This window comes from Brassica oleracea, chromosome C3 (genome assembly GCF_000695525.1).
Source record: "Brassica oleracea var. oleracea cultivar TO1000 chromosome C3, BOL, whole genome shotgun sequence".
NCBI lineage: Eukaryota > Viridiplantae > Streptophyta > Magnoliopsida > Brassicales > Brassicaceae > Brassica > Brassica oleracea.
The window spans coordinates 44,412,769-44,437,361 of record NC_027750.1 but is presented as its reverse complement, the minus strand read 5'-3'; the positions used below and the strand labels follow the sequence as shown (position 1 = coordinate 44,437,361).

At 41.7% G+C, this 24,593-nt stretch overlaps 3 protein-coding genes across 4 annotated transcripts; 2 read left to right on the top strand and 1 right to left on the bottom strand.

Annotated features, from left to right (window-relative positions):
• Positions 1-23: 23 nt before the first annotated feature.
• On the bottom strand, positions 24-1,705 carry LOC106334966 (myosin-2-like). The gene is made up of 4 exons (XM_013773377.1): positions 604-1,705; positions 364-427; positions 243-256; positions 24-161 (listed from the first exon to the last, which is right to left on the bottom strand). The coding sequence occupies exons 1-4, from the start codon at positions 718-720 to the stop codon at positions 51-53; spliced, it is 306 nt and encodes a 101-aa protein (XP_013628831.1). The 5' UTR covers positions 721-1,705; the 3' UTR covers positions 24-50.
• A 39-nt stretch (positions 1,706-1,744) lies between these two features.
• On the top strand, positions 1,745-8,781 carry LOC106334965 (endoribonuclease Dicer homolog 3). Of its 2 annotated transcripts, none has more exons than XM_013773376.1 (24): positions 1,745-2,035; positions 2,128-2,299; positions 2,399-2,512; positions 2,638-2,772; positions 2,860-2,929; positions 2,995-3,032; positions 3,116-3,247; positions 3,342-3,500; positions 3,625-3,742; positions 3,834-3,939; positions 4,023-4,203; positions 4,303-4,463; positions 4,553-4,848; positions 4,935-5,206; positions 5,291-5,808; positions 5,884-5,978; positions 6,091-6,320; positions 6,413-6,622; positions 6,688-7,155; positions 7,239-7,511; positions 7,602-7,928; positions 7,997-8,129; positions 8,200-8,311; positions 8,404-8,781. In XM_013773376.1, the coding sequence occupies exons 1-24, from the start codon at positions 1,773-1,775 to the stop codon at positions 8,612-8,614; spliced, it is 4,794 nt and encodes a 1,597-aa protein (XP_013628830.1). In that variant the 5' UTR covers positions 1,745-1,772; the 3' UTR covers positions 8,615-8,781. The 2 variants fall into 2 exon arrangements, with proteins under 2 accessions (XP_013628830.1, XP_013628829.1); XM_013773375.1 differs by having other exon boundaries at positions 2,125-2,299; positions 8,404-8,762.
• A 10,428-nt stretch (positions 8,782-19,209) lies between these two features.
• LOC106336294 (nicalin-1) lies at positions 19,210-23,364 on the top strand. Its single transcript, XM_013775082.1, has 14 exons — positions 19,210-19,625; positions 19,711-19,871; positions 19,953-20,056; positions 20,280-20,346; positions 20,823-20,915; positions 20,985-21,149; positions 21,259-21,399; positions 21,476-21,553; positions 21,949-22,061; positions 22,188-22,248; positions 22,325-22,492; positions 22,584-22,685; positions 22,846-22,935; positions 23,014-23,364. The coding sequence occupies exons 1-14, from the start codon at positions 19,334-19,336 to the stop codon at positions 23,074-23,076; spliced, it is 1,698 nt and encodes a 565-aa protein (XP_013630536.1). The 5' UTR covers positions 19,210-19,333; the 3' UTR covers positions 23,077-23,364.
• Positions 23,365-24,593: the final 1,229 nt, after the last annotated feature.

The window sequence follows — 24,593 nt, the reverse complement described above, 5'->3', positions numbered from 1 at the left end:
TTCCAAACATATCACATGCGCCTAAACCAATCAAATACCTGAATCAGTTCTTAGATATTTCGGTTTAAAATGTTACTTTTAAGAATTGGTGAAGCACCTGCACGCAATTCATAAAAGATATGGTAGGATCTCTCGCCATTGGACACCTGCACTACTCTTGACTGATCCAAATAGACTACTTGTTAGTCCATGAATAGCTAACTTGTGGAATCTGACTAAAACTTCTCAACAACAAAAATTACCTTTTCTAGCAGAACTGTGGTCATTCAGCACCAAGTAGTCACAGGAAACAAAAATACATGTGAGCTCAATATTCAAGAAAAAATGACAAAGAATAGGACAAATGTTCAGTTCTCTACTCACAAGTTTCAAGTTTTGCTCCGCATATATTTCCCTTTCCACTAAAATGAATCTCCATCAGTTTCCCCTGCATCAAAACAGATCTACTATGAATCCGGACCACTTATCGGTTTACATAATGTGAGTTATCCTTAAAATGTTTATGTAATTCTTTCCAGACATTTCTTACTCTGCCAACCATAACCAAATCAAGATCACTAAAACTGGTTATTATAAAAGTTAACAACTTGAAGAGACTTTTACCAAATAGGGAGGATCTGCAACGATTATGTTGAAGCAATGTTTAAGCTCCAACGGTAAATCTTCAGGTTCGTTGTAATCATAAAACGTGAACTCACTTCCATATCTCTCAAACCTCATATCGTACTCCAGCAACTGAACCTGGAGACTCGGATCCTTCTGATGATGATGATGATTATTATTATTACCACAAAGCTAATACACACACGATCTTTCTAACAATATATATCCTTCATACGATCAGCCGACGACGCGTTTTTCCTCTAACAGTATATATCCTTCATACGATCAGCCGACGACGCGTTTTTCCTCTAACAGTATATATCCTTCATACGATCAGCCGACGACGCGTTTTTCCTCTAACAGTATATATCCTTCATACGATCAGCCGACGACGCGTTTTTCCTCTAACAGTATATATCCTTCATACGATCAGCCGACGACGCGTTTTTCCTCTAACAGTATATATCCTTCATACGATCAGCCGACGACGCGTTTTTCCTCTAACAGTATATATCCTTCATACGATCAGCCGACGACGCGTTTTTCCTCTAACAGTATATATCCTTCATACGATCAGCCGACGACGCGTTTTTCCTCTAACAGTATATATCCTTCATACGATCAGCCGACGACGCGTTTTTCCTCTAACAGTATATATCCTTCATACGATCAGCCGACGACGCGATCAACAGATGCTTCCGTTAACTCAGCGACACCGATCCAGCTCCAAGCCATCGTCCACTACGCGACCTTCACCATAACCCCACAACAAAACATCCACGAGATCTCGATCTCCTTCAACGTCTTGAAAGAGCTAGCTCCGGCCAACTTCCTCGTCTTCGGTCTGGGCCGGGATGCTCCGGGAAGAATGGCGGCGATTTACTCGGCGGCGGTTATGGCTAGGAACAGGAAGAAGCCTGGAGTCACTCACGTGTTTAACAGGAGAGTTGAGAAGTTTCGACGGAGAAGACGAAGAAACAAAAGAGAAAAGAAAAGAGAAAAAGAAAAAAATCTTGTGCTTTTTTTTGCTGATACGTGGTGGAAAAACCCAGTTCAAACCAAGTTCTAAAAAACCTTAGTTAAAGATCGGTAAGCCCATTTTTATTTTGTTTTGATTTAATTAAATGGATTATTTTGCTTAAAACCACACTCAGGACCCAGGGATAAACATGGTCTTGACCCCCTTGGCTTTCTCTCACTCACAAAGATCAAACATAGCACACTGGCTAGTGGCAGGACGAAAGAAAGAGAGTAGCCTTTTTATTAGTGCGTTGGAGACTCTAATTCTCTTCGAAGAAGAATCTCTCTACCCTTCTCTTTCTCCGTTTTCCATGGAAGGAGACGAACCTCGTGGAGGAGGAGCAGGAAGCGATTCTCTTTCTGTCAAGAGGAAATTCTCTGAAATCGATGACGATTCTTCTCCTATGAACGGGTATCTTACCTCTTCCTAGTTGCTTTTGCTTGTGCTTTTGGGTCTTGTTCACTAAAGTTACTTCCTTTCCTTTTCCTTTTCCTTTGCAGCAGTTCCGAGTGGATGGTGTACGAGGTTGCACAGACCAGGAACAGTATTGCTGTTCTGGAGACAGGAATTGATAAGTTTGGGGTAATCAACTTGCTTATAAAACCCATGCCTTCTTCTGATTCCCCCAAAAGATTCATCATTTGCTTGGCCCCTACTGTCATTCTCGTCAAACAGGCAACCCCCTATGACTCCTCCTTTGTCTACTCTTATCTTATTTGATTGATTTCTTCTTTGAAACAAGATTGTTTGTTTTCGTTTTCCCTATGGATTTAGCTTTGCTGTGAGATTAGAGAACATGTAAATCTGAAGGTTGAAGACTACTATGGAGCTAAAGGAGTTGATAAGTGGACATCACACCGCTGGGAAGAGGAACTTTCCAAGAACGAGGCAAGTTTTTTTTGGGTCTTAATTGCGAGTTATATGCTAACAACTGATCTCACTAACAGCTATCACATACGCTTTGTCTGTTGCCTAACCCAATTGATCTGTCTATTTCCTTTTGTCTGGTTCAGGTTCTAGTTATGACTCCTCAAATATTTCTAGATGCCCTTAGAGGTGGATTCCTGAAAGTAGAGATGGTACGCCTTCTAGTAATAGATGAATGCCACCGCACCACTGGCAATCATCCTTATGCAATGATTATGAAGGTGGGGTTTCTCGGTAGTGCTTTCTCATATGCATTTTCGGTAACCAGAGTCAGTCAATAAACTATTATCTTCCTGGTTTGCGTGAAGGAGTTCTATCACAAAGCTACAGACAAACCGAGGATGTTTGGATTGACTACGACAGCCGCCATTAGAAAAGGCATGCTATTTCGAGTTTCCTCTTTACGTAACTGTTTTGTTAATGTTCCTTATTGAACTGTGCAGATCAAGTATCAGAACTGGAGAACCTCATGGACTCGCAGGTACTTTGTTTATTGTGTAAAAAAAAAAAAAAAGAAATGTGTACTCGTTCACGAATTGAAGCTAATGCAAGATTTACTTTCAGATTTTTAATCCTCAAGGGAAGAAAGGGGTGGACAAGTTTGGTACAAATGTGAAAGAAGGTCCAGTATTTTATGACCCACCACCTTTATGCCGTCTGGAACTGAAAGATAAGTTGCGAACTTCACACCTCAAGGTAATATATGCTCACACTGATTATGAGCCAGAGCATTGCTCTTTCCTATTATCTTTCAGAAGGTTTGAAAAGGTTGTTGTATCTTGTTCCACAGTTTGATGCTTCTCTGTTAAGTCTTCTTCAAGAAATGGAAAAAGGCAATTGTCAGGACGTGGAGGAGAATAAGTTTAAGGCATATCAAAAGCGATTGTCCAATGACTACCACGATATTTTGCATTGCCTTCATAGTCTTGGCCTCATTTGCGCACATTTGGTATTCTTTCTATCACATACGACCACGCCACATATAATATTCTGTGATGAATTAATATATATATATATATATATATATATATATATATATTTTATTTTATTTTAAATCTTGCCTTCATGTAAAGGGAGCTGAAATCTGCTTGGAGAAAATCTCGGAAACCGAAACTTACAACGAATGCTCAATGGTGTGCAAGGAGTTTCTTAGTGATGTTTTATCCACACTTGGGCTGTTTTTGCAGCAAGGTACTGTATTAGAAGCTCTTTTTGCATTGAGGCTTCGAAATCACTAATTTAATCTCTCTCTTTTTTTTTAATCTTTTGTGTGATTTAACAGAAGAAAAGGATTCGGTAGATTTGCAGCAAGACAATCCGTCAGCAGTGATTTCGGAACTTGTATCTCCGAAGTTACAAGAACTTTTCCATCTATTGGATTCATTGAGGTAACTTATATATTGTATTTTTTTCAATTCCCAAAATTGCAACAAAGGCTCCTTCTGTTCTGACGATTTTAATTTGCTTACAGAGGTGAAATGCAAAAGCCATGCCTTATTATAGTTGAGAGAATCATAACTGCAGAAGTGATCGAAAGATACTTGAAGAAACAAGCCTCTTTAGGTTACCTTTACGTCTTATACTTAGTCGGAGACAACGCCTCTACCCATGCATTGGCACAGAAAATGCAAGATTCATTTCATGTTGGCAAGGTTCCATGTTCTGTATCACCGTAGACGATTAACAGATTGAAGAATGTTTATATTATGTCTTCTCTGAAAGCTTTTATTTTTTTCTTAAAATGAATGCAGGTAAATCTTGTATTTATCACTGACGTGGTCGAAGAAGGGTTTCACATGCCAGATTGCTCATGCATGGTATGTTTTGACCTGCCCAAAACAGTGTGTAGTTACTCACAGTCTCAAGAACTGGCCGAACAGAGTAACTCTAAGTCTATTATGTTTCTTGAAAGGTAGGAGACAGTCTTGGTTAACACAACGTGTTTACTGAAACCCATTGCCCTCTTTTGCATCTCAGTTTTTTAATACAAAAATTTTGTAGGGGGAACCCGAGCCAAAGAGATCATCTGTATGACCTTATGCGAAGACAAGTACCAAAAGAAACTCCAAACCGGAGATTGTGTCCACCTCCGGAAGCGAATGGTCAGGACGTGAGAGAGAACGGAACCACGGTTATTCCAGATCCTAACACCACTGTTCATGATGAACCAGCGCCAAAAGAGCAGTCGGCTAATAAAAGGTTATGTCAACTGCAAGTGTTGGATAAGAATCTGCTACAATGCAGCGCCAAAGAGAAGGCCGCCTCTTCTAAAAGTAAATCATCTTCGTCGGCTGCAGGTATGTGTGACACATCAGCAGATGCACATCATACGAGGTCATGGCGTTTCTCTTGATGTTCTTATATAATTCTATTCTTTGGACAGGTTCCAAAAAGCGGAAGGAGTTGCACGGGACAACCCGTGCAAACGCATTGTCAGGAATCTGGGGAGAAAATCTTGATGGCGCCATCTTTCAGGCTTATAAATTGGACTTCTGGAGTAATATCTCTGGGGACGCGTACTCTAGTTTCTCTCTTCTGATAGAGTCAACCCTTGCCGATGATGTTGGTAATGTCGAGATGGGCCTTTACTTGGTCAGAAAGTATATAAAGGCTTCTGTTTCACCTAGTGGCCAGATACGTTTGAGTCAAGAAGAGGTACCTCCCACACTCTGGTCCATGGGATATTTATACAGTTTCTTGTTTATATTCTTCAAATTTATGTCTTGCGATAACATGCAGATGGTCAAAGCAAAGTGTTTTCAGCAATTTTTCTTCAATGGCATGTTCGGAAAGTTGTTTGTTGGATCCAAGTCACTGGGAACAAAAAGAGAATTTCTGCTTCAAACTGACACAAGTTCTCTTTGGCATCCTTCCTTCATGTTTTTAATGCTACCGGTTGAGACCAGTGATCTAGTTTCGAGTGCGACGGTTGATTGGTCAGCGATCAATTCCTGTGCCTGTGTAGTTGATTTCTTGAAGAAAAATTCCCTTTTAGAACTTCAGGTTGGTGAAGAAAATCATTGCAACACCTCATCCGGTCAGAAAGGGACACAAAAGAAAGACACGGAAACGAATCTGATTCATTTTGCCAACGCTTCGTCTGATAAAAATAGCATCGAAGAAATTGTGGTCATTGCGATTCACACCGGAAGGATATACTCTATAGTGGAAGCGGTCAAAGATTCTTCTGCTATGAGCCCGTTTGAGGACGAGGCCTCATTAGAATATGCTACTTATGCAGAATATTTTAATAAAAAGTAAGTCATATTCTTATCTATGGATGTTCTCGCAGTTTTCTTCCGTAACTTATAATTTCATTCCCCTTCAATCAGGTATGGGATTGTTTTGGCGCACCCAAACCAGCCATTGTTGAAGTTGAAGCAGAGTCACCATGCGCACAACCTCTTAGTCAACTTCAATGACGAAGGTAAGTTGAGTACTTCCAGAATTTCTCTAAACATGGATTCATTTTTGTACATTCTCTAGATATTGTAATGTACAAGGTCTTAAAAGATGTTGTTTCCAATGTAAATGGGCAGTGATTGAGAAGAAAGAACCAAAAGTTGGTATTGTTAGAAAAACAAAACCCAACATCCACGCTCATTTGCCTCCGGAGCTCTTGGTCAGAATTGACGTACCACGTTCTGTGATAAAATCAATCTACTTATTACCATCAGTGATGCACCGCCTAGAGTCTCTAACGTTGGCCAGCCAACTTAGAGAAGAGATTGGTTGTAGCATCGATAACTTCAGTATATCTAGTACATCGGTATGGTTTTCCACACTATTTATCATTTAGAGTTGAAACTAGATAATCCTTAACTGTCAAAACGAAATCTTGTATTGATTCAATGAATCAAGGTTCTTGAAGCACTTACAACACTTACATCCGCTGAAGCGTTTTCCATGGAACGTTTGGAATTGCTTGGGGATTCAGTCTTGAAGTATGTTGTGAGTTGTTCTCTATACCTTAAGTATCCTAACAAAGACGAGGGACAACTTTCACGTGAGAGGCAATCGATTATATCTAACTCAAATCTTCACCGCTTGGCTACAAATCGCAAACTACAGGTATCTCGATGTAAGTAATGTAATTTGAATCATTCTGAAAACTAAAGATCTATTGGCTTTTATAGGGATACATAAGAAACGGTGCCTTTGAACCGCGTCGGTGGACCGCACCTGGTCAATGTTCTCTCTTTCCCGTTCCTTGCAAGTGTGGGATTGATAGTAGAGAAGTACCGTTGGAGCCAAGATTCTTTACAGAGAACATGACTATAAAAATTGGCAAGTCTTGTGACATGGGTCATAGATGGACGGTTTCAAAATCTGTATCAGATTGCGCTGAGGCCCTGATTGGTGCCTATTATGTCAGCGGTGGATTGACTGCGGCTCTTCACATGATGAAATGGCTTGGCCTTGACGTTGAATTTGACAGAGAACTAGTGAATGAAGCCATCAATAGAGTTTCTCTACGGTGTTACATCCCTAAAGACGATGAGCTTACGGAGTTGGAGACAAAGATCCGACGTGAATTCTCTTCAAAGTTCCTTTTGAAAGAGGCTATCACACACTCATCTGTTCATGAATCCTACTCCTACGAGGTCTGAATTCATTGTTTCAGTCCTGCATTTTTCTTGCTGCTTTTCTAATCTCATGCTATATCAACTTGTTGTTCCTCAAACAGAGATTGGAGTTTCTTGGCGATTCCGTTCTGGATTTTCTTATCACCCGACATCTCTTTAACACCTACGAAAAGACGGGGCCTGGAGAGATGACAGATCTTCGTTCTGCATGTGTAAACAACGAAAATTTCGCGCAAGTTGCGGTGAAAAATAATCTGCATACCCACCTTCAACGCTGTGCTACGGTTCTTGAGACTCAACTAAAAGAGTATCTGAAGTCTTTTTCAAAGCCAGATGAGACTGGTAGAACAATCCCTTCAATACAAGGCCCTAAGGTGCATGACCGTTTAACTATCCATGCTTGAGTGATTTCAGATATTAAAAAAAAGGAATAAAGTTGACAAACTTTGTCTGTTTTGGTTTAGGCTCTTGGGGACATGGTGGAGAGTATCGCTGGAGCATTGCTGATCGATACAAGGTTAGATCTTGAAGAAGTGTGGAAAGTCTTTGAGCCGTTGCTTTCTCCACTTGTGACACCTGATAAACTTCAGCTTCCTCCATACCGAGAGTTCAATGAGCTGTGCGACTCTCTCGGGTATTTCTTCCGTGTGAAATGCGCAAATGATGGTGTGAAGGCACAAGCCATGATCCAGTTACAGCTGGACGATATTCTTTTGACTGGAGATGGATCTGAACAGACAAATAAACTGGCACTGGGAAAAGCAGCTTCCCATCTGCTTAAGCAACTTGAGGTATATATGTCCTGATGTTTCCACTTGTATGTGTATTCATTTACTGAAACTTTCTATGGTTCTTTCAGATGAGAAACATTTCACGTAAAACTGGGAACGGGGATGATCAAAGCTCCATGGATATTAAACTTGCTTGCAATCTTAGCGACAGAGAAACTCCGTCTTCAGATTCTGTCGAAATGCAGGGCACAGTGGTTCCAGGTAAGAGTACTTTAAGATTCTTCTTCACTTCTTTATCGTCCAGAGTTGTGCTAATGATTTATTTTTACAGTTATTGGGCCTATAAACATGAAGAAAGGAGGGCCCCGTGGAACATTACATGAGTTCTGCAAGAAGCATCTCTGGCCAATGCCTACTTTCGACACTTTGGAAGACAAGTCTCGGTGAGCTCATCACTTTGATTTGTCCTAGTTTTCATTTGGCTCTCATGGGTCCTGACCAATGTTAAACTGATACCATATTTGTGTGCGGACAGAACTCCCTTTGAATTCACAGATGGCAATGAGAAGCGGACTAGCTTCAGCAGTTTCATATCGACCATAACCCTGAGGATACCTAATCGTGAGGCTGTGATGTATTCTGGAGAAGCCAGGCCTGACAAGAAGAGTTCCTTCGACTCTGCAGTCGTGGAACTGCTCTATGAGCTCGAGCGCCGCATGATCCTGACTATAAAAAAAGTAAAATAATTGCGACTCTAAAATAAGTTAACTACTAAATGCTATACATTTGAGGCGATCTTGCAATCACCAAATAATCTAGTATGTTGACTAGGTTTAGATTGATTTGTATCCAAAATCTCTGATCTATCTTATGAATGTTATGCCTTAATGATAAGCTCTAAAACATTACTAGAGCTGAAGCTACTAACAGGTTTCAACAGATCAAAGCCTTTGTGGGATCCGAGAAACTGAATCCGTTTTGAGTAGTCTTCCCGCCTATAATCACTGCTCGTAGCTTTTCACTATACCTCTGGGTTGGTGTGGATTGCGGCTTTTGATTTCCTCCTCTGTCATGTGTTTCCTACGAGAGTATGTAGAAAACACAATCTACTCTGAAACTAGTTTAAACAATGAGATCCTGACACTCGGATAACAGATTAGGACACTGCAGCTGAAAGAATACATAGATATGTTGGAGGATCTGCTGACTTTAATAATCTCATTTAACCATACCATTCGATTGAAACATACAGAAAAAATATCTGCTTTATAACCCTAAAATGATAGCTTGGATCCCAAAGAAGAAGCAGAAAATGGGGGTATATCTTCTCTCATTGATTATTTTTTGAATAATTTATTCGGTAAAACACTTTTGTACAGACTTAACTACTTCAAAGCAGAGTATATATTATTTTAAAAACAAAGTACAACTCATGAGTAAGTTAAGGTCTCGTAGCAAGCCATAACTGAATTAGTCCACATTGTATTTGCGATCATGTGTAGTAGTGATTGCTAGGCATTTGTTCCTAATCTGCGTGTCATCATCTTAACCATCGAACAAGTTGGAATTTGGGAAGCTCCATATTACCGATTATTCCTTTCATGCCAAATCGAATAGAAGATTATTTGAAAAACATATCTCAAGAGAAAGAGCTTTATATTCGCTTGCGATGTGTCCATAAGATCACGAGTCAGATCCAACCATACCTTTTGTTAGTAAACTTTGTAAAAAAAAGATGGTTCTTGATTCTAGTTGTTGTTGACACAGAATACACTCCGGCTCTACAGACATGTTTCATGCAAGCATATGATCTTGAATGTTTTCCCTATTTTCATCTTGTTTTCCAGCATAATAGATCATAAGACTTCTCCAAATTATTCTTAAGCAATATATGGATGCAAACGTTTCGAAAACATCCTGAATACTCTCAGTTGACCAAGTTTGACCATAAAAACTAATATATCATCTGCAAATTTCAAATGAGTAAGCGCTAGATATTTGCACTTAGGATGGTAACCAATCCTATGCTCGACTTCTGATTTATCCAATATCTTTGGCAGCATTCATGCTGATCACAAATACATAAGGCAAAATAGCACGGCCCTACCAAAGCCTTCTCTCACTTTGAAGAAACGTGTTAAAAGAACACCTGTAAAACACTTTGATCTAATGAAAAATGTTGTTTTATTCCCAAAGATCAAATAGAATTACAAAGACTTAAGAGAATTTATAATGGAGAATCTCTCACTTCCCCCTCTCAAACTAGATGATCAATTCCTCGATACATTTTACAAGAAAGCAACAACTTAAATAGGAGGAGCCTCAGCTCACACATTCCTCGTGACACGCCATCCCATTCTGTTAGCGATCGCACGTGCACGGTTCCCTTATTCTTATCTACTCTTATCCTCTCGTGGCTTTCATCAAGTAGACTTCTAGAAGACCCACGTAGCCTTTCAGTACCTGTAGCAGGCTCAGTTGTCAGATGGACCTGTGGAACTCTTCCTCCTCTGATAGTGATAGAGAATAGGAGGATGTCCTGCTCCACTGCTAACATTACCCGTCGCTTTGAAATTGACCTTGTCCTCAAGGTCGAACATAGGAAACTTTCTCTGGATCACGCCCTTCCACTCCAACGTACAGTCATGCTCCTGAAGACCTTTCCACTTAATCAACACCTCGTCTTGCCCTGACTTTGGATTGGTGTGAAAACCGCAAACTGCCTCAGGCTCTACTTCCAACACTCCTTGTCTACTGACTGCACTGTGTCACCGACCGCTGCTTTCAGTTGGGACACATGAAACGTAGGGTGAATGTGGGCTTCAGGTGGAAGGTGGAGACGGTAAGCCACTGGTCCCACCCGAGCCTCCACTGGGTACGGTCCATAGAAACGGGTAGAGAGTTTCTTGTTGAGTTTGCGAGCAAGGGAGCGCAAGCGATATGGTCGCATCTTGAGGTACACCAAATCTCCCACCTCAAAACAAACAGCTCTGCGATGCTTATCAGCACTTGCCTTCATTGCTTGCTGCGCACGTTCGAGATGTTCTTTGAGTAGTGTCAAGGTAGCGTCCTTGTCAGTCAAACGCTTCTCCAAATCCGCATTAGTGGTCGAGCCCGACTCATAACGCAGCAATGCCGGTGGCTCCCGTCCATACACTGCTTTGAAAGGAGTCATTTTGATGGTGGAGTGATACGAGGAATTGTAACACAACTCAGCCCACGGCAAGTAGTTAGCCCAGCGCAACGGCTGCTCGCCAGAGAAGCATCGCAAGTAAGTTTCCAAACCCATGTTTGTGACCTCCGTCTGCCCATCCGACTGAGGATGATAAGCGGTGCTGAAACAGAGACTAGTCCCCGAGAGCCTGAACAACTCCTTCCAGAAAACGCTGGTGAAGACATTGACACAATGGTGCGAGGAAACCCATGTAGCTTCACTACCTCCTGAATGAAGATCACTGCAACATCAACAGTCGTATACGGATGACGCAACCCAATGAAGTGTGCGTACTTCGACAATCTGTCTACCACCACGAGGATCGAGTTGAACCCCTTGGACTTTGGTAACCCCTCAATGAAGTCTATTGAGACATCTTTCCAGACCTCAACTGGAAGAGCCAAGGGTTGTAAGAGGCCCCCTGGTGCTAGCGTCGAGTATTTGTAGCGCTGGCACACCTGACACGCAGCTACATAGCGCCTGATATCTGTCATCATTCCCCTCCAGTAGAACAGACTACCAATCAGCTTCTGCTTTTTAAGCACCCCTCCATGGCCACTCTGCTTGCCATCGTGTAATTCTTTTAAAATAACGCCCACCAACGAAGAATCCTTTGGAATAACCATCTTACCACCCCGTAACAGCCTCCCTAAACCAGCTAATACTCCTGATGTGAAGTAGGATCCAATTTAAGGTCTGCAATCACCTTCTGTACCTCCCCATCCTGATCCACAGCACTACTGATAGTCTCCAACTGAATAGCGGCATGCATAGACAACACAAACAATTCTGCAACAGGCTCATTTCTTGATAGTGCGTCGGCGGCTTTGTTCTCCAGCCCAGGGCGGTATTGAATCTCAAAATCAATGTCGAGGATCTTTGTAAGCCATTTCTGATATTCCAAATTTATCTCCCGCTGCTCTAGAAAAAACTTCAGGCTTTTCTGATCCGTCTTAACAATGAACCTTCTTCCCATAAGATAATGTCTCCACTTTTGGATGGCAAATACTATGGCCATCAACTCCCTCTCGTAGACTGACTTTAACTTCTGTCTCTCCGTAAGCGCTTAACTGAAGAAAGCGATGGGCTTCTTGTTTTGTGTCAGCACAGCCCCTAACCCTATTCCAGAGGCATCATACTCCACCTCAAAGGTTTTGGTGAAGTAGGGAAGGGGTAGTACTGGCACGGTAGTCATACCGGTCTTGAGCTGTTGAAAAGCCGAAGTCGCGACCTCACTCCATTTGAACTGATCCTTCTGCAGCAGGACCGTCAATGGCTTAGCTATATCCCCATAGCTCCTCACAAACTTGCGGTAGTAGCTAGTGAGTCCCAAAAATTCCCGTAGCTCCTTCACGCTGTGTGGAATAGCCCACTCCACCTTCGCCTGTATCTTGCTCTCATCCGCTGCAACCCCCTCCGCAGAGATAACGTGCCCCAAGTACTTCACCTTGTCTGTCCCAAACTGGCATTTCTTCATGTTAGTGTACAACTTCTGCTCCTCTAACACCTTCAGGACCAGTCGCAAGTGGTCGACATGATCTTCAACAGTCTGGCTATAGACCAAAATGTCGTCGAAAAAGACCAAAACGAACCGCCTCAGATAACTCTGAAATATCTCGTTCATGAGGGACTGGAGCGTTCGAGAGGCCAAAGGGCATCACGAGGAATTCGTAGTGGCTGTCGTGGGTTCGAAACGCTGTCTTCGGTATGTCCTCCGCCTTAACCCTGATATGATGATAACCAGACTTCAGGTCGAGCTTGGAGAAGATCCTTGCGCCATTGAGCTCATCCAGAAGCTGGTCAATCATCGGTATTGGGTAGCTATCAGGGATAATAGCTTTGTTCAGTGCTCGATAGTCCACGCAGAACCTCCAACTGCCATCCTTTTGCGGACAAGGAGCACTGGACTGGAGAAGGGACTCCCACTCTCTCTGATTATCCCTGCTGACAGCATCGCGGTGATCTGCTTCTCAATCTCTTCTTTCTGAGCATGAGGATAGCGACATGGCCTCACACTCACTTCCTTAGTACCAGCTTCCAAATTGATAGAGTGTTCCTTGCCTCGTGATGGAGGGAGCCCCACCGGCTCATCAAACACCTGCTCGAACTCCTCTAACAACGCTAGTACAATTCCCGATACCTTCTCCGCACTCTGCACGCCTTGCATACATCCCAACTCCACAATCATTCCCTCAGTCTCGTACTCCAATATCCTCCTCATAGACTTCAACGACACCTCGGAGTAGCACAGACTCACATCTCCCTGTAAGCGGATCTTTTTAGTCCCCTCCGTAAACTTCATATGCTGCAATTTCCAATTCACTTTCATGTCTCCCAGAGTCGACAACCACTGAATTCCAGGGATCACATCAGTGTTGCCTAACTCGAGAGGCAAGAAGCTCGATCGAATCGTATACCCCTGCATTGTTAGCTCCACCTCTCGACAAATACCTTGACCGGCCACAGTAATATGCATGGGCCCGTCAACACCCCGTACCCTTTTGTCGACGAGAATTGGAGACCAATGCGCTGCACCACACCCGTCGAAACGAAGCTATGTGACGCTCCGCTATCGATCACTATCACCACCTCTTGACCCTTAATGCTTCCACGAAGCTTGATAGTACGAGTCGACGAAAGTCCCGCCTTTGAGTCCAACGAGAGCTCCGCCAACTCTGGGATCTCATCACCCAGAGCGTTTATCACCTCAGTGACGGCCAGCTTCGTGTCCTCCTCCATCTCTCCAAAATCTCCGTCGAACTCCTCTTCTTCGCCTCCTTCCTTGACAATCAAAATCATCAACTCCTTTTTGGGGCAGACATGGTGCGCGTGGTAACGCTCATCACCTGAAACAAAGCCCCTTCGTTCTTCTCTCATCCATCTCAGCCACCGTCAACCGTCGGAATGGAGGTTTGACTCGATTGTGAGACTGGAAACCCTTATTTCCCGTACCCTGAGACATCGCCGTTTGGGGGTTATTGCCTCATGGGCCCTTAGTTTTGTTATTTGGGCCGCCATTCCCATTAGGCCCACTAAAGGCCGAGAAAGGCTGTCGCCCTAGACTTCCCTTATTGGGCTTCTGACCCACACCGGTGGTCTGCTCCGGCGGATCGCCTCCGTTTTCGTTCCAATCCTCCACCATCTTTGCCACCTCCATCATTTTTTTCAAGGTTTTGGGCTCAAACATCCTCACTCCTGCTCGAATTCTAGGTTTCAATCCGATCATAAAAGCCATCTCATGGACTTTATCCGTTAGCTCTGGTGCGTTAGAGGCTAACGCAATAAAATCCTTGCAATAGCTCTTAACGAAGCCTTTTTGTCGGAGCATGAGTAGCCTCTCACCCACGTTCGTATTGTGACTCATCGCATACTGCTCCAACACCCTCTCCTTCATCTGCTCCCAAGTTGTGAATGGATGGCGCTCTCTCTCCCAACGGTACCAAACCAACGCCTCACCGAGGAAGCACATCCTCACCGCTCGAAGCTTCTCTGCTTCCGTTAACTCCTCCAGTTCAAAATATTGCTCGATACGCATGACCCAACTCTCAGCTTTCTCACCATCAAAGGTTGGGATCTTGATCTTCCTTATCAAGTATCCATCTCGATTGTCTGGTGGTTTCTCCGGTCGTATCATGTTGGTGGTCCGCGTAACAGAACCCTCCGCGTTGAGGATCCGCAAGGGCTCTTGGATCGGAGAGTTTGCATGTACCAATCCTTCGCCTGAGCTTCCTCATGCTACTCGTTCATCTCGCACAACACTCAAAGGAGGAACGAGGTCGTCGACGATCATTGGCTCCTTCTCCTTACGCCTCTTGATCTCGTCTTCATCGTTCAACCTTTGAGCCAAACGCTCCAAGGAGTCAAATCGCGTCAGGTGCTTCCGGATCTCCTCAAGACCCTGATCCAACGATGCGATCTTCCCCACGTCACGTTCAATGGATGCGATCTTACTCACATCCTTCTGCAAAGTCTCCACACCCTTCTTGACACCAATCTTCTTCTGCGGAGCCATTGCGATTTGTTGTCCTTTCACGTACAAGGCTCTGATACCAAGTTTGTTAAGAGAACACCTGTAAAGCGCTTTGATCTAATGAAAAATGTTGTCTTATTCCCAAATATCAAATAGAATTACAGAGACTTAAGATAATTTATAATGGAGACTCTCTCACCTCCCCCTCTCAAACTAGATGATCAATTCCTCGATACATTTTACAAGAAAGCAACAACTTAATAGGAGGAGCCTCAGCTCACACATTCCTCGTGACACGCCATCCCATTCCGTTAGCGATCACACGTATGGTTCCCTTATTCTTATCAACTCTTATCCTCTTGTGGCTTTCATTAAGTAGAATTCTAGAAGACCCATGTAGCCTTCCAGTACCTGTAGCAGGCTCAGTTGTCAGATGGGCCTGTGGACCTCTTCCTCTTCTGACAGTGATAGAGAATAGGAGGATGTCCTGCTCCACTGCAAACAAAACCCACCAACTCTCCATTAATCTGAACAAAATATAATGATGTCGTTACACAAAGTGAAATCCAGTGTATAAATTTAATTTGGAGGGAACTCTATGGCTGTTAATGTATTCAAGAGAATGTCTACTGAACCGAATCAAAAGCTTTTGATACGTCAATTTATAATGCACATTATTAGGAGACAGACTCCTTGTGATAAAGTTTTGTTGCTAAGAGTATATTATCGATAAAAAGTACGTCTTTCAAAACAACAAACTGGTTCAGACTTATAAAGTCTGGAAGAAGCTCCTTAAGATGGTTTGCAATAATCTTCGAGGCCGCTTTATATAAGATGGTAAAACATGATATGGGTCAGTAATCTTTCATTTCTTTAGCCCCAATCGTCTTTGGAATGAGATCTAGTATTGTAGTATTGATCCCCTTCGACAGATATACCTTCTTGGAAAAAGACACAACTTCAATAATCAACTCATTTCCAACAATAGCCCATGCAGCTTTATAAAAATCTATTGTGTAACCATCTGGCCAAAAGATTTTCATTACGAATACCAAATAATACTGTAACGACCCGAATCCGGTCTCGGAACTCATTAGCCGGCTAAAGCCCAAGCAATACCCGAAGGCCCAAGATGTTTGTCTATAAATACCAATCTCCATAAGCTTATTTCCTGCAAAACAAAAAGATTAGAAGTTTAAGAAAGAGAGGAGAGTTCAAAAAAGAGGACTGTGATCTCTTGCAAAGTTGAGCCATGGTTGGAGCTCATCACGACACCACACCCTGTGACGTCACCAAGCTTGTCATCACTGTTCGCCGCCGTGGTAACCAGGAAACTGCTGCTTCCTTAACTTCAGTTTCGGACCATTCAGTAAATCGACGATATCTCACTAACCGTTGAGATTTTCACGCATGCAAGGCCATCATCGTGTTCCTCTCGTCCAGACGAAGCTGTAGCCGCCGACCAAACCTCAATCGGAGTCCGGACGAAGCCGCACGCGCCCACGGAAATTGCGTCATCCGCCCGCGTGCATTACACGCGCCGCTGCCGGAAATCATGTCCGCCGCCTCTCCACCGTCAGCCGCCACGGTCCGCCGCAGCTCCTCCGTCAGCCGCCACTGCCCTCCACCGTTTCCACCGGTGAACTTCCCGGAAAGACGACACCGCCCTCCGCCGTCGCTGCCGGTGAGCGTCGCCGGTGACTCGCCGGTGACTCGGCCAACTCGGCCGAGTCGACTCGGTGAGTCAACTTGGTTGACTGGTTTGACCGGTTTAACTTAATTTTGGTTCGGTTAGGGTAAACCAGTCGGTTATGTCAAATTGATTTCTAGTCAAGGGTTGACCGGGTTGACCTTTGACCAGCGGGTTGACTTTTCCTTTAACCTTGACCAGACCCGTTTCTAACCGTTCGAAGGGTGTTCAGACTCAGAATTTTGCCCTAAATTTCAGATTTGAAGCCTATTTGAGAAGATGGAGTTCATAGCACTACTTTTCTATTGATAAGGTGAGGGTCTATTCCCGAACTTCTCTTACACGGCTTAGAACCTCGAATAAATATAATTTATTTTTAATATGTTTCGTCTGCGTGAAATCGAGTCTGTCATTGCTTGTTTAGTTATTAGGTTCTTTGTTTAAACCGGAACTAGGGGGCTAGATGATTCAATATTGATTGCTTCACTTAAATGTAAAATCTTAGTTAGAATTGTCTGAGACGGATATAGAGACGGACTTCTGTATGCCGGATTGTATGGAGGTGCAACCAACTTTAGTCGACCGGTTGAGCTGTAGCCTGGGAGTGTCGATAAAGCGTCTACGGGCGGTGTGACCGAGCACTATCTTGGGAGTTTTGTTGGCCTGTTAGTGGGCAGCGAGTGTGCACCTCGCTAGGACCATTGTTTGTTGTTTAGGTACTTTAGGTACCGTGTTTGACATGTATTGGAATTAAATTATATTTATTCGGAGTGCTATGTCCGGGTCCATGGACTTCGAGGTAGCATCCCATACCTCACTGAGCGATTCCCTAGTCGCTCACCTCTCACTCTTCCCCATGTGAGACAAACAACTATGTGATATTTGGACGGATTTGGTGCTACTGGACTTTTCTTTCGGATTTTTATTTGGGCTTGGGTGAGTGAAATTGGGTTATGGGCTTTTATATTACGGGATATTATTGGTGGCCCGTCGTCCTTAGTGAGAGGGAGACGAGTGTCACATTGTTGTATGATGACGCGTCGGGGATGACACGCTGTCCTCCAGATAGGAGGTGACAGGTGTCACAATTTTGGTATCAGAGCGAGATTCCGTCCCGGTTCCGTCCCCGGATGGCGGTCAGGGGATTCGGTTTTCATCGGTTTTCAACGTTCTTTTTGTTTAAAAAATAAATTTATTTATATATTTTGAAATTCTTTTAGCACCATTCTGTCCAGTAATTACTAACTCAATTGTCTCTTTCTACGACGATGAATAAAATCATCATTATTCAACCTTCAGCTAATAGGGTCCCAGCCAGATGTTTAACAGTTGGGCAATGTCTCAGTTTATCATATTGCTCATGAGTTTATCAGTTTCTTCTGTCATTGTTCCGAGGTTATCCAAGAGTGGATACGTGATGTTTTTGCCGCCACCCAGGTTCAAGCCGTCGTTCCACGAGTTTTGCTACGAGAGATTATGGTATGAGATATGAGCCATTGGTTGGCATGTATTATTTGCGGTATGAGTCTATTGACTATTTTGGAGGTATGTTTAGTTGTAAACTCGTGGGAGTCGCTTTTGGATTGGGGGTGCAGCAACTTGCGTAGTGTTGATATTGGAGTTACACTTGGTTTTGGTTGCTAGTTTTTGGCATTGTTAATCGTTTCAGAGATGTGTCAGTTAGGACGGCTGGCATATGACGTGAAAACTATTTATATTCATCGCGGTGTACCACTTATGCTTGGAGGGCTGATTTGTTCGGAGACTCGTCAGAGATGGAGCTACGTTTTTCTGATGTCGTGGCTGTGTAAGCCCACGCACGCCGGTCTTAACCAAATTTGAGCAGAGAAGCTGAGTTTTAAGAGAGAAGATGAAACTTTCTCTCGGTGGCTAGGTCTTTTTTAATGAAAAAGTGATGTAAATTTAATTATTTCTTCGAAGCAGAGTTTTTCGTAGAACTTTCTCTCTGGCAACAGATTAAACGAAAAAGTGATGTAAATTTAATTATTTTTCGGACATTCTCACCCCGCACAAAGTGAAAAAAAAAATCAGAAACATAAGGACATGTGAAGTTCTGAGGACAATAATCGAATTAATACATGTTATGCATACTATATTCTATTTGATTGGTTTCTTATGGTTACTTTCTTAATTAATTTTTTTTTATGGCCAGTGCTCATAATTTTCTTTTATTTTATTCATAAAAACGAAAAAAAAGGACAAGTCAATAGTATTGTGGTGACTACTAAGGCCATGTTTATCACTAAAAAATTTATTTCGGTTTCTTAGATTTTTTTTTTCTAAAAAAAAAAAAAATTAAAAAGAGATTTGATCAATTTTTAATTAGTAATTAAAAAGAGATTTGATCAATTTATTTGGGTTTCTTAAAACCGTGAACAGGATAAAAAACTCACTAAAATCAATTTTTAATTAGTAGTTTTTGTAACCGATGCATATAGTTGGATCCACGCACTAATAACCTAAAGAAGTACCCCTAATAATCATGCTGTAAAACCCAATAGATGAAAAGAGATTTGAGTGTGGATCAAATCCGAGATCTCTTCCAGTTAGCAAAAAAACCCTAGATCCAGATGGCGGACGAAAAGAAGTCGAAGCAGAGAGATGGGTCCATGGTCTTCGAGTCCATGTATCCACTCCTCGCCCTCATGCTCATCCTCGTCGCTTGCGTCGATCTGTGCGACGCGGCCACTGTTGTAGATGTTTACCGTCTCGTCCAATATGACATCTCCGGCGTTCCTTTCGGCTCTCGTTTCTCCTCCCTCAACCACCACGCCGCCTCCCTCAGCTTCCAGCGCGGCGCCGATCTATCTCGCTCTGTACTTATCCTCCCACTCCGCGAACTCGATCTCGGATTCCTTCAGGGTAAGAGAGCAGAGCTGATTCGCACTTTAATTTGGATATATGGTTTCTGGGATTAGGTTTTCTTACACTGTGAAAATGATGGCAGATTACATCTCACAGAAGCAGTCTCTTGGGGGATTGTTGATTTTGCTTCCCCAGACGTTAAGACCTGGCAACATTGGTGGTGGAAGTGTTCTCTCTGAAACCCAAGGGTTCAGGAAATTATTAGCACAGCTTGAGAAATTACTTGTCCACGGCAACATACCTGTGAGTGTTTTCTTTCTTTTATGTTCAAAAGCACTCTCTTTTCTGTTTTTGCACATACTCCTAATGGTTTTATTCTTGCAGTTTCCTGTGTACTTTGCATTTGAGAATGAAGAGACTGATGCTATGTTGGCTGATGTTAAGAAAAATGATGCACTTGGTCAGCAAGCTACTGCCACCACAGGCGGGTTAGTCAACCATTTTCTCAATGATATTTATACTTGAGTATTCTCATTCTGTATAGGTAGAGTTCATCATGTTGGTTTCTTATAGAGCTTTTGAACTGTGTATCTATATTTGAGTATTCTCACTCTTATTATCTTCAACATTGTTCATTCCCATGGAGTTATTTTTATTATGTAACTTTTATATTTGAGTATGCTCATTCTATCTACAATAATTTGTTTTCAGATATAAGCTTGTTATCTCTGTATCCGAGCCTAGGAAAATTGCATCTCCCACCATCACTAATATTCAGGTAACTCGTTGAATTTTATTTTGTTTTGACACCTATGATAACTTCCTCTTTCGGTTTTTCAACTATTAGCTTGTTCAGTTTTACAACATCGGCTGGCTTATTTTATGATGACTATAGTTAGCTTGACAGTCTGTACATGCCTCAGTTGTTAAGTTTTGATGGTCTGATTTGTGGTAGGATGGTAGCTTGAATTTGTGTATTTTATTATCCAATTTTCCTGGAATAAATTAATTTCTTCAGTATACGATCAGTTAAGCTCTTCAATTTTTTAGCAACTAGGGATCTGGTGTACACTCCCTCATTTTTAGGATTATTGAATCCAGGTTGAATAATATTATAACTTTATCCTAATTTTGATTTGCCCATTCCTTGTTACTTACTGATGTGGATATGTGCTCGCGCCCTCTCGAGTGCTGCTTTATTTTCGTTACCTACTTAACATACGGAAAGCCTGACAGGATTTGGTTTGTGTATAGGGATGGCTTCCAGGATCAAGAGCAGAAGGAGATTCCAACCAGCTTCCAACAATTGCTATTGTTGCATCCTATGATACCTTCGGAGCAGCTCCTGTAAGTAACATGAGTAGTAGATATCCTTAACATTGTGGTAGTATGTACTTGAGTAACTTGTATCTGTAGGCACTATCGGTGGGAAGTGATAGCAATGGAAGTGGGGTCGTGGCGCTTCTTGAAGTAGCTAGACTATTTTCCACTCTTTATTCAAATCCCAAGACAAGGGGAAGGTACAATTTACTTTTTGCACTGACATCTGGTGGACCCTACAACTACGAAGGGACTCAAAAGGTACTGACCTTACTCCCTCATTCTACGAAAACCATTTCTTTCGTGCATTATTCGTTTATGCATTTGCTACCTTGTTAGTATTCTTCATTAAACATCATATCTCCTGCAGTGGCTGAAGAGCCTTGATCAGCGGATGCGTGAGAGCATTGATTATGCCATTTGCTTGAACAGTGTTGGCTCTTGGGACAATGAATTATTGGTTCACGTGTCAAAGCCTCCAGATAACGCCTATATAAAACAAATATTTGAGGTAAAAACAATTGTATATGCATCGTTGCAGTGACTAGCTGTTATGGTTCATTTCGTTAATGCATGCGTCTCTACAGGGCTTCTCTAATGTGGCAGAAGACTTGGGTTTTCAAGTTGCTCTGAAGCACAAGAAGATTAATATCTCTAATTCACGTGTGAGTATTACTTCAGTTACGGAATGATGCAAACAGAGTGCTATGTCATCAGTATTTCTTAGTTTCACATGCCCTTTTTCATATTGATTTTGGAAATCTTTAAGTGTCTAATCGACTGTTAGAACTGTGCTCAAATTTGGATAGTTGGAAGGTCCTAATTTTCAAATGCTATCTCACGAGTATGCTCCTCCGTCTTTACATTTTCAAATGCTAAATTTTGATGAAAACCTAATTTTGCTTTAGTTAATTGATAATATTCCTCACTTCCTTCATTGATTTTCTCATGTAGGGGTTGTTTGAGATATGTACACTATATTCTCTATCTGACAACAGTTGGATTCGCTGTTCTTTAAAGTGGATACTTTCTGATTCAATATGTGCTGCTGATTGTTAAGGTTGCTTGGGAGCATGAACAATTTTCACGACTCAGAGTAACTGCAGCCACTCTATCCGAACTTCCGACTCCACCTGAGTTACTGGAAAGTGCTGGAAGTCTGTCTGACACAAGGTAGTCTTTACAAAAAATCTTATCATTTGTTTTCTGCACTCTGACAAACTATATCAACGTATTCTTTCAATGTTTCATCCATCAAGAATTGACATTTTCCTTATACCTCAATGTTTTGTTCTGTAGGCAACTTGTGCATGATGATGCCATCATTAAGGGTGTCAAGTTGGTGGCTGAAAGCCTTGCTGTAAGACAAGCACCAAACTCAAGTACCTCTTATTGATTGCTGTTAACCGACTTAAATGTTTTCTTGTTTACGGCAGAGACATATCTATGGTCACCAAAGAAAAGACATCAAGATTTTTGCAGATGACAGTAGTTTGGCTGTAAATCCCTTTAATGTGAGATCATGGTTGGATCTTTTGTCACAAACTCCTCGGGTGGCACCGTTTCTCTCAAAGAGTGAACCACTAATCATGGCTCTGAAGAAGGTATCTGTTTCTCACTCACCACATTGTGTCTTGTTTCTGTTGACCACATTATTATGATTTCTGTGTTGAGTAATAGATTACCTCTTGGCAGGAACTAGAGGATTATACTGCTGAAGTGAGTGTTCAACATGAATCTTTAGATGGAATTTTCACCTTTTACGACTCAACAAAGGCTAGCCTTAACATATACCAGGTACGCTCATCATACTCTTTTTAAATATTAATATTTTGTCGTAAAACTAGCTTTTGTTCATGAGATTTAAAGTCCGTCTCACTCCACAAATCAAGTGAGAAACCAAACGCATTTTCTCAAGTTAATCGTTGCACCACTCTTGATGGTTGTGTGTATGTAGGTGGCGAGTGTAACATTCGACTTGCTCTTGCTTCTGGTGTTAGGATCATACTTAATAGTGCTTTTCAGCTTCCTCGTCATCACAACTCGGGTAAATATAAATAAACCGAATAATCTACTACAAACATGGAAGCAAGTTTAACTGAGAGGGGTTTAAAAATGATGACAGGGTGTGGATGACTTAATAAGCTTATTCCGCCGGCCTCCTTCCCGGAAAGTGAAAATGGTTTGAGCTTTCCCTCCCGGAATGTTACTTTACATTCTTCTCATCTGCGATTCACTCATCACATTTGTTAGAATCTGAATCATGAAGAGAAGAAGACTACGAAATGAGTTTTGGCTCTGCCTTAACTCTTTCTTCTGTTGTATGCCTCTGTTTATGTGGCTTTATTACTTGTCTTTCCATGAGCTGCAAAGAAAATAAAGATCAAATGTTGTAGTTCTTTATTTGTTTGGTTAAAATGATTTTTTTTTTCCTCCAAGCAAATTTGAATCGAGAAAATTTGACTCGCTTAACCAACCCTATCTTTTTCTCCTTCAACTATTGAACTCTAAACTCACCGAAATTATTCAGTTCTAAACTACTTTACATGGAAGCGGAAATGGAAGTGTTTTGAATTGTAGAAGTGGTTTTAAAAAAAAAAAATAAGAAGGGATACATGTTGGAAGCCTATATAAATAAATAAATATATATATATATATATATTATTTTGTAAATCCATATAAAATAAAATTCTAAAAATTAAAAGTATCTAAACCACACAGATCCAACAAAATCTTAAATATTAAGCAACTCAGCTAAAAAACACATTTAATGTCAAAGATTAATTGTTTTACTCATTTTCATCTTCTCCATCAAACACAACAATAGCCTCTAGTTCTGGTTCATCAAGGGAAAGATCTTAAAACTCAAGTCTTCCTATATTAAGCTCATCCAAAAAATTAAATATGTCATCTCCAACATCTCACATCTTGCTAGGACCTTCTTTGCAAGCAGAACTCCTTCTAGATAAGAGACGAAGAGTAATATACATAAATATCAAATCTTCAACCCTTTGTGAGATAATCTTGTTTTTTGTTGTAGAATGGAAGAATTTATAAGTGTGAGATAATCTTGTTTTTTGTTGTAGAATGGAAGAATTTATAAGTGTGAGATAATCTTGTTTTTTGTTGTAGAATGGAAGAATTTATAAGTGCTCCAATTCGCTTCTTTCACAACATGAGGATGAAGAACGTTGTCCAAACAATTTAAATGCTAAGGCTTTAAGCTTTGGAGCTGAAGATTCATGAATATGCCCAAAGACTCTAAGATAAATCTATCATGGATTGCATCAACACTACCACAATCTTCCAAGCTTAAATAGAAATTAAAATATTCAATGTTAACCTCTCTCCTTTCATCTTGATTTGGAAAATACTTCATGATGCAATTTTTCCTTTCTCTAGTAATCTCCAAATCTTGATGTGGAAATTTTCTATTGTTCTCTTCTCCAAGCCACCTTGAGATATAATGTAACGACCCGGTTCCTGGCCCAAAAATTTTCATAAAAGAATGGGCTTCTCTACGGCCCATTTGACAAAGACCTAGGGTTTCCTTCCCCTTTCCTATAAAAAGAGATGCAGCCTCTCTTTTGCCTCATACAGAAACGAAAGCGAATCTCTGCAGAGAATTCCCGGAGACCAGAAACCCTAGCCGTCGAGCTCTCCCTTTCTCTCTTGCGCCGTCTCTCTCTCTCTTCTCTCTCTCTC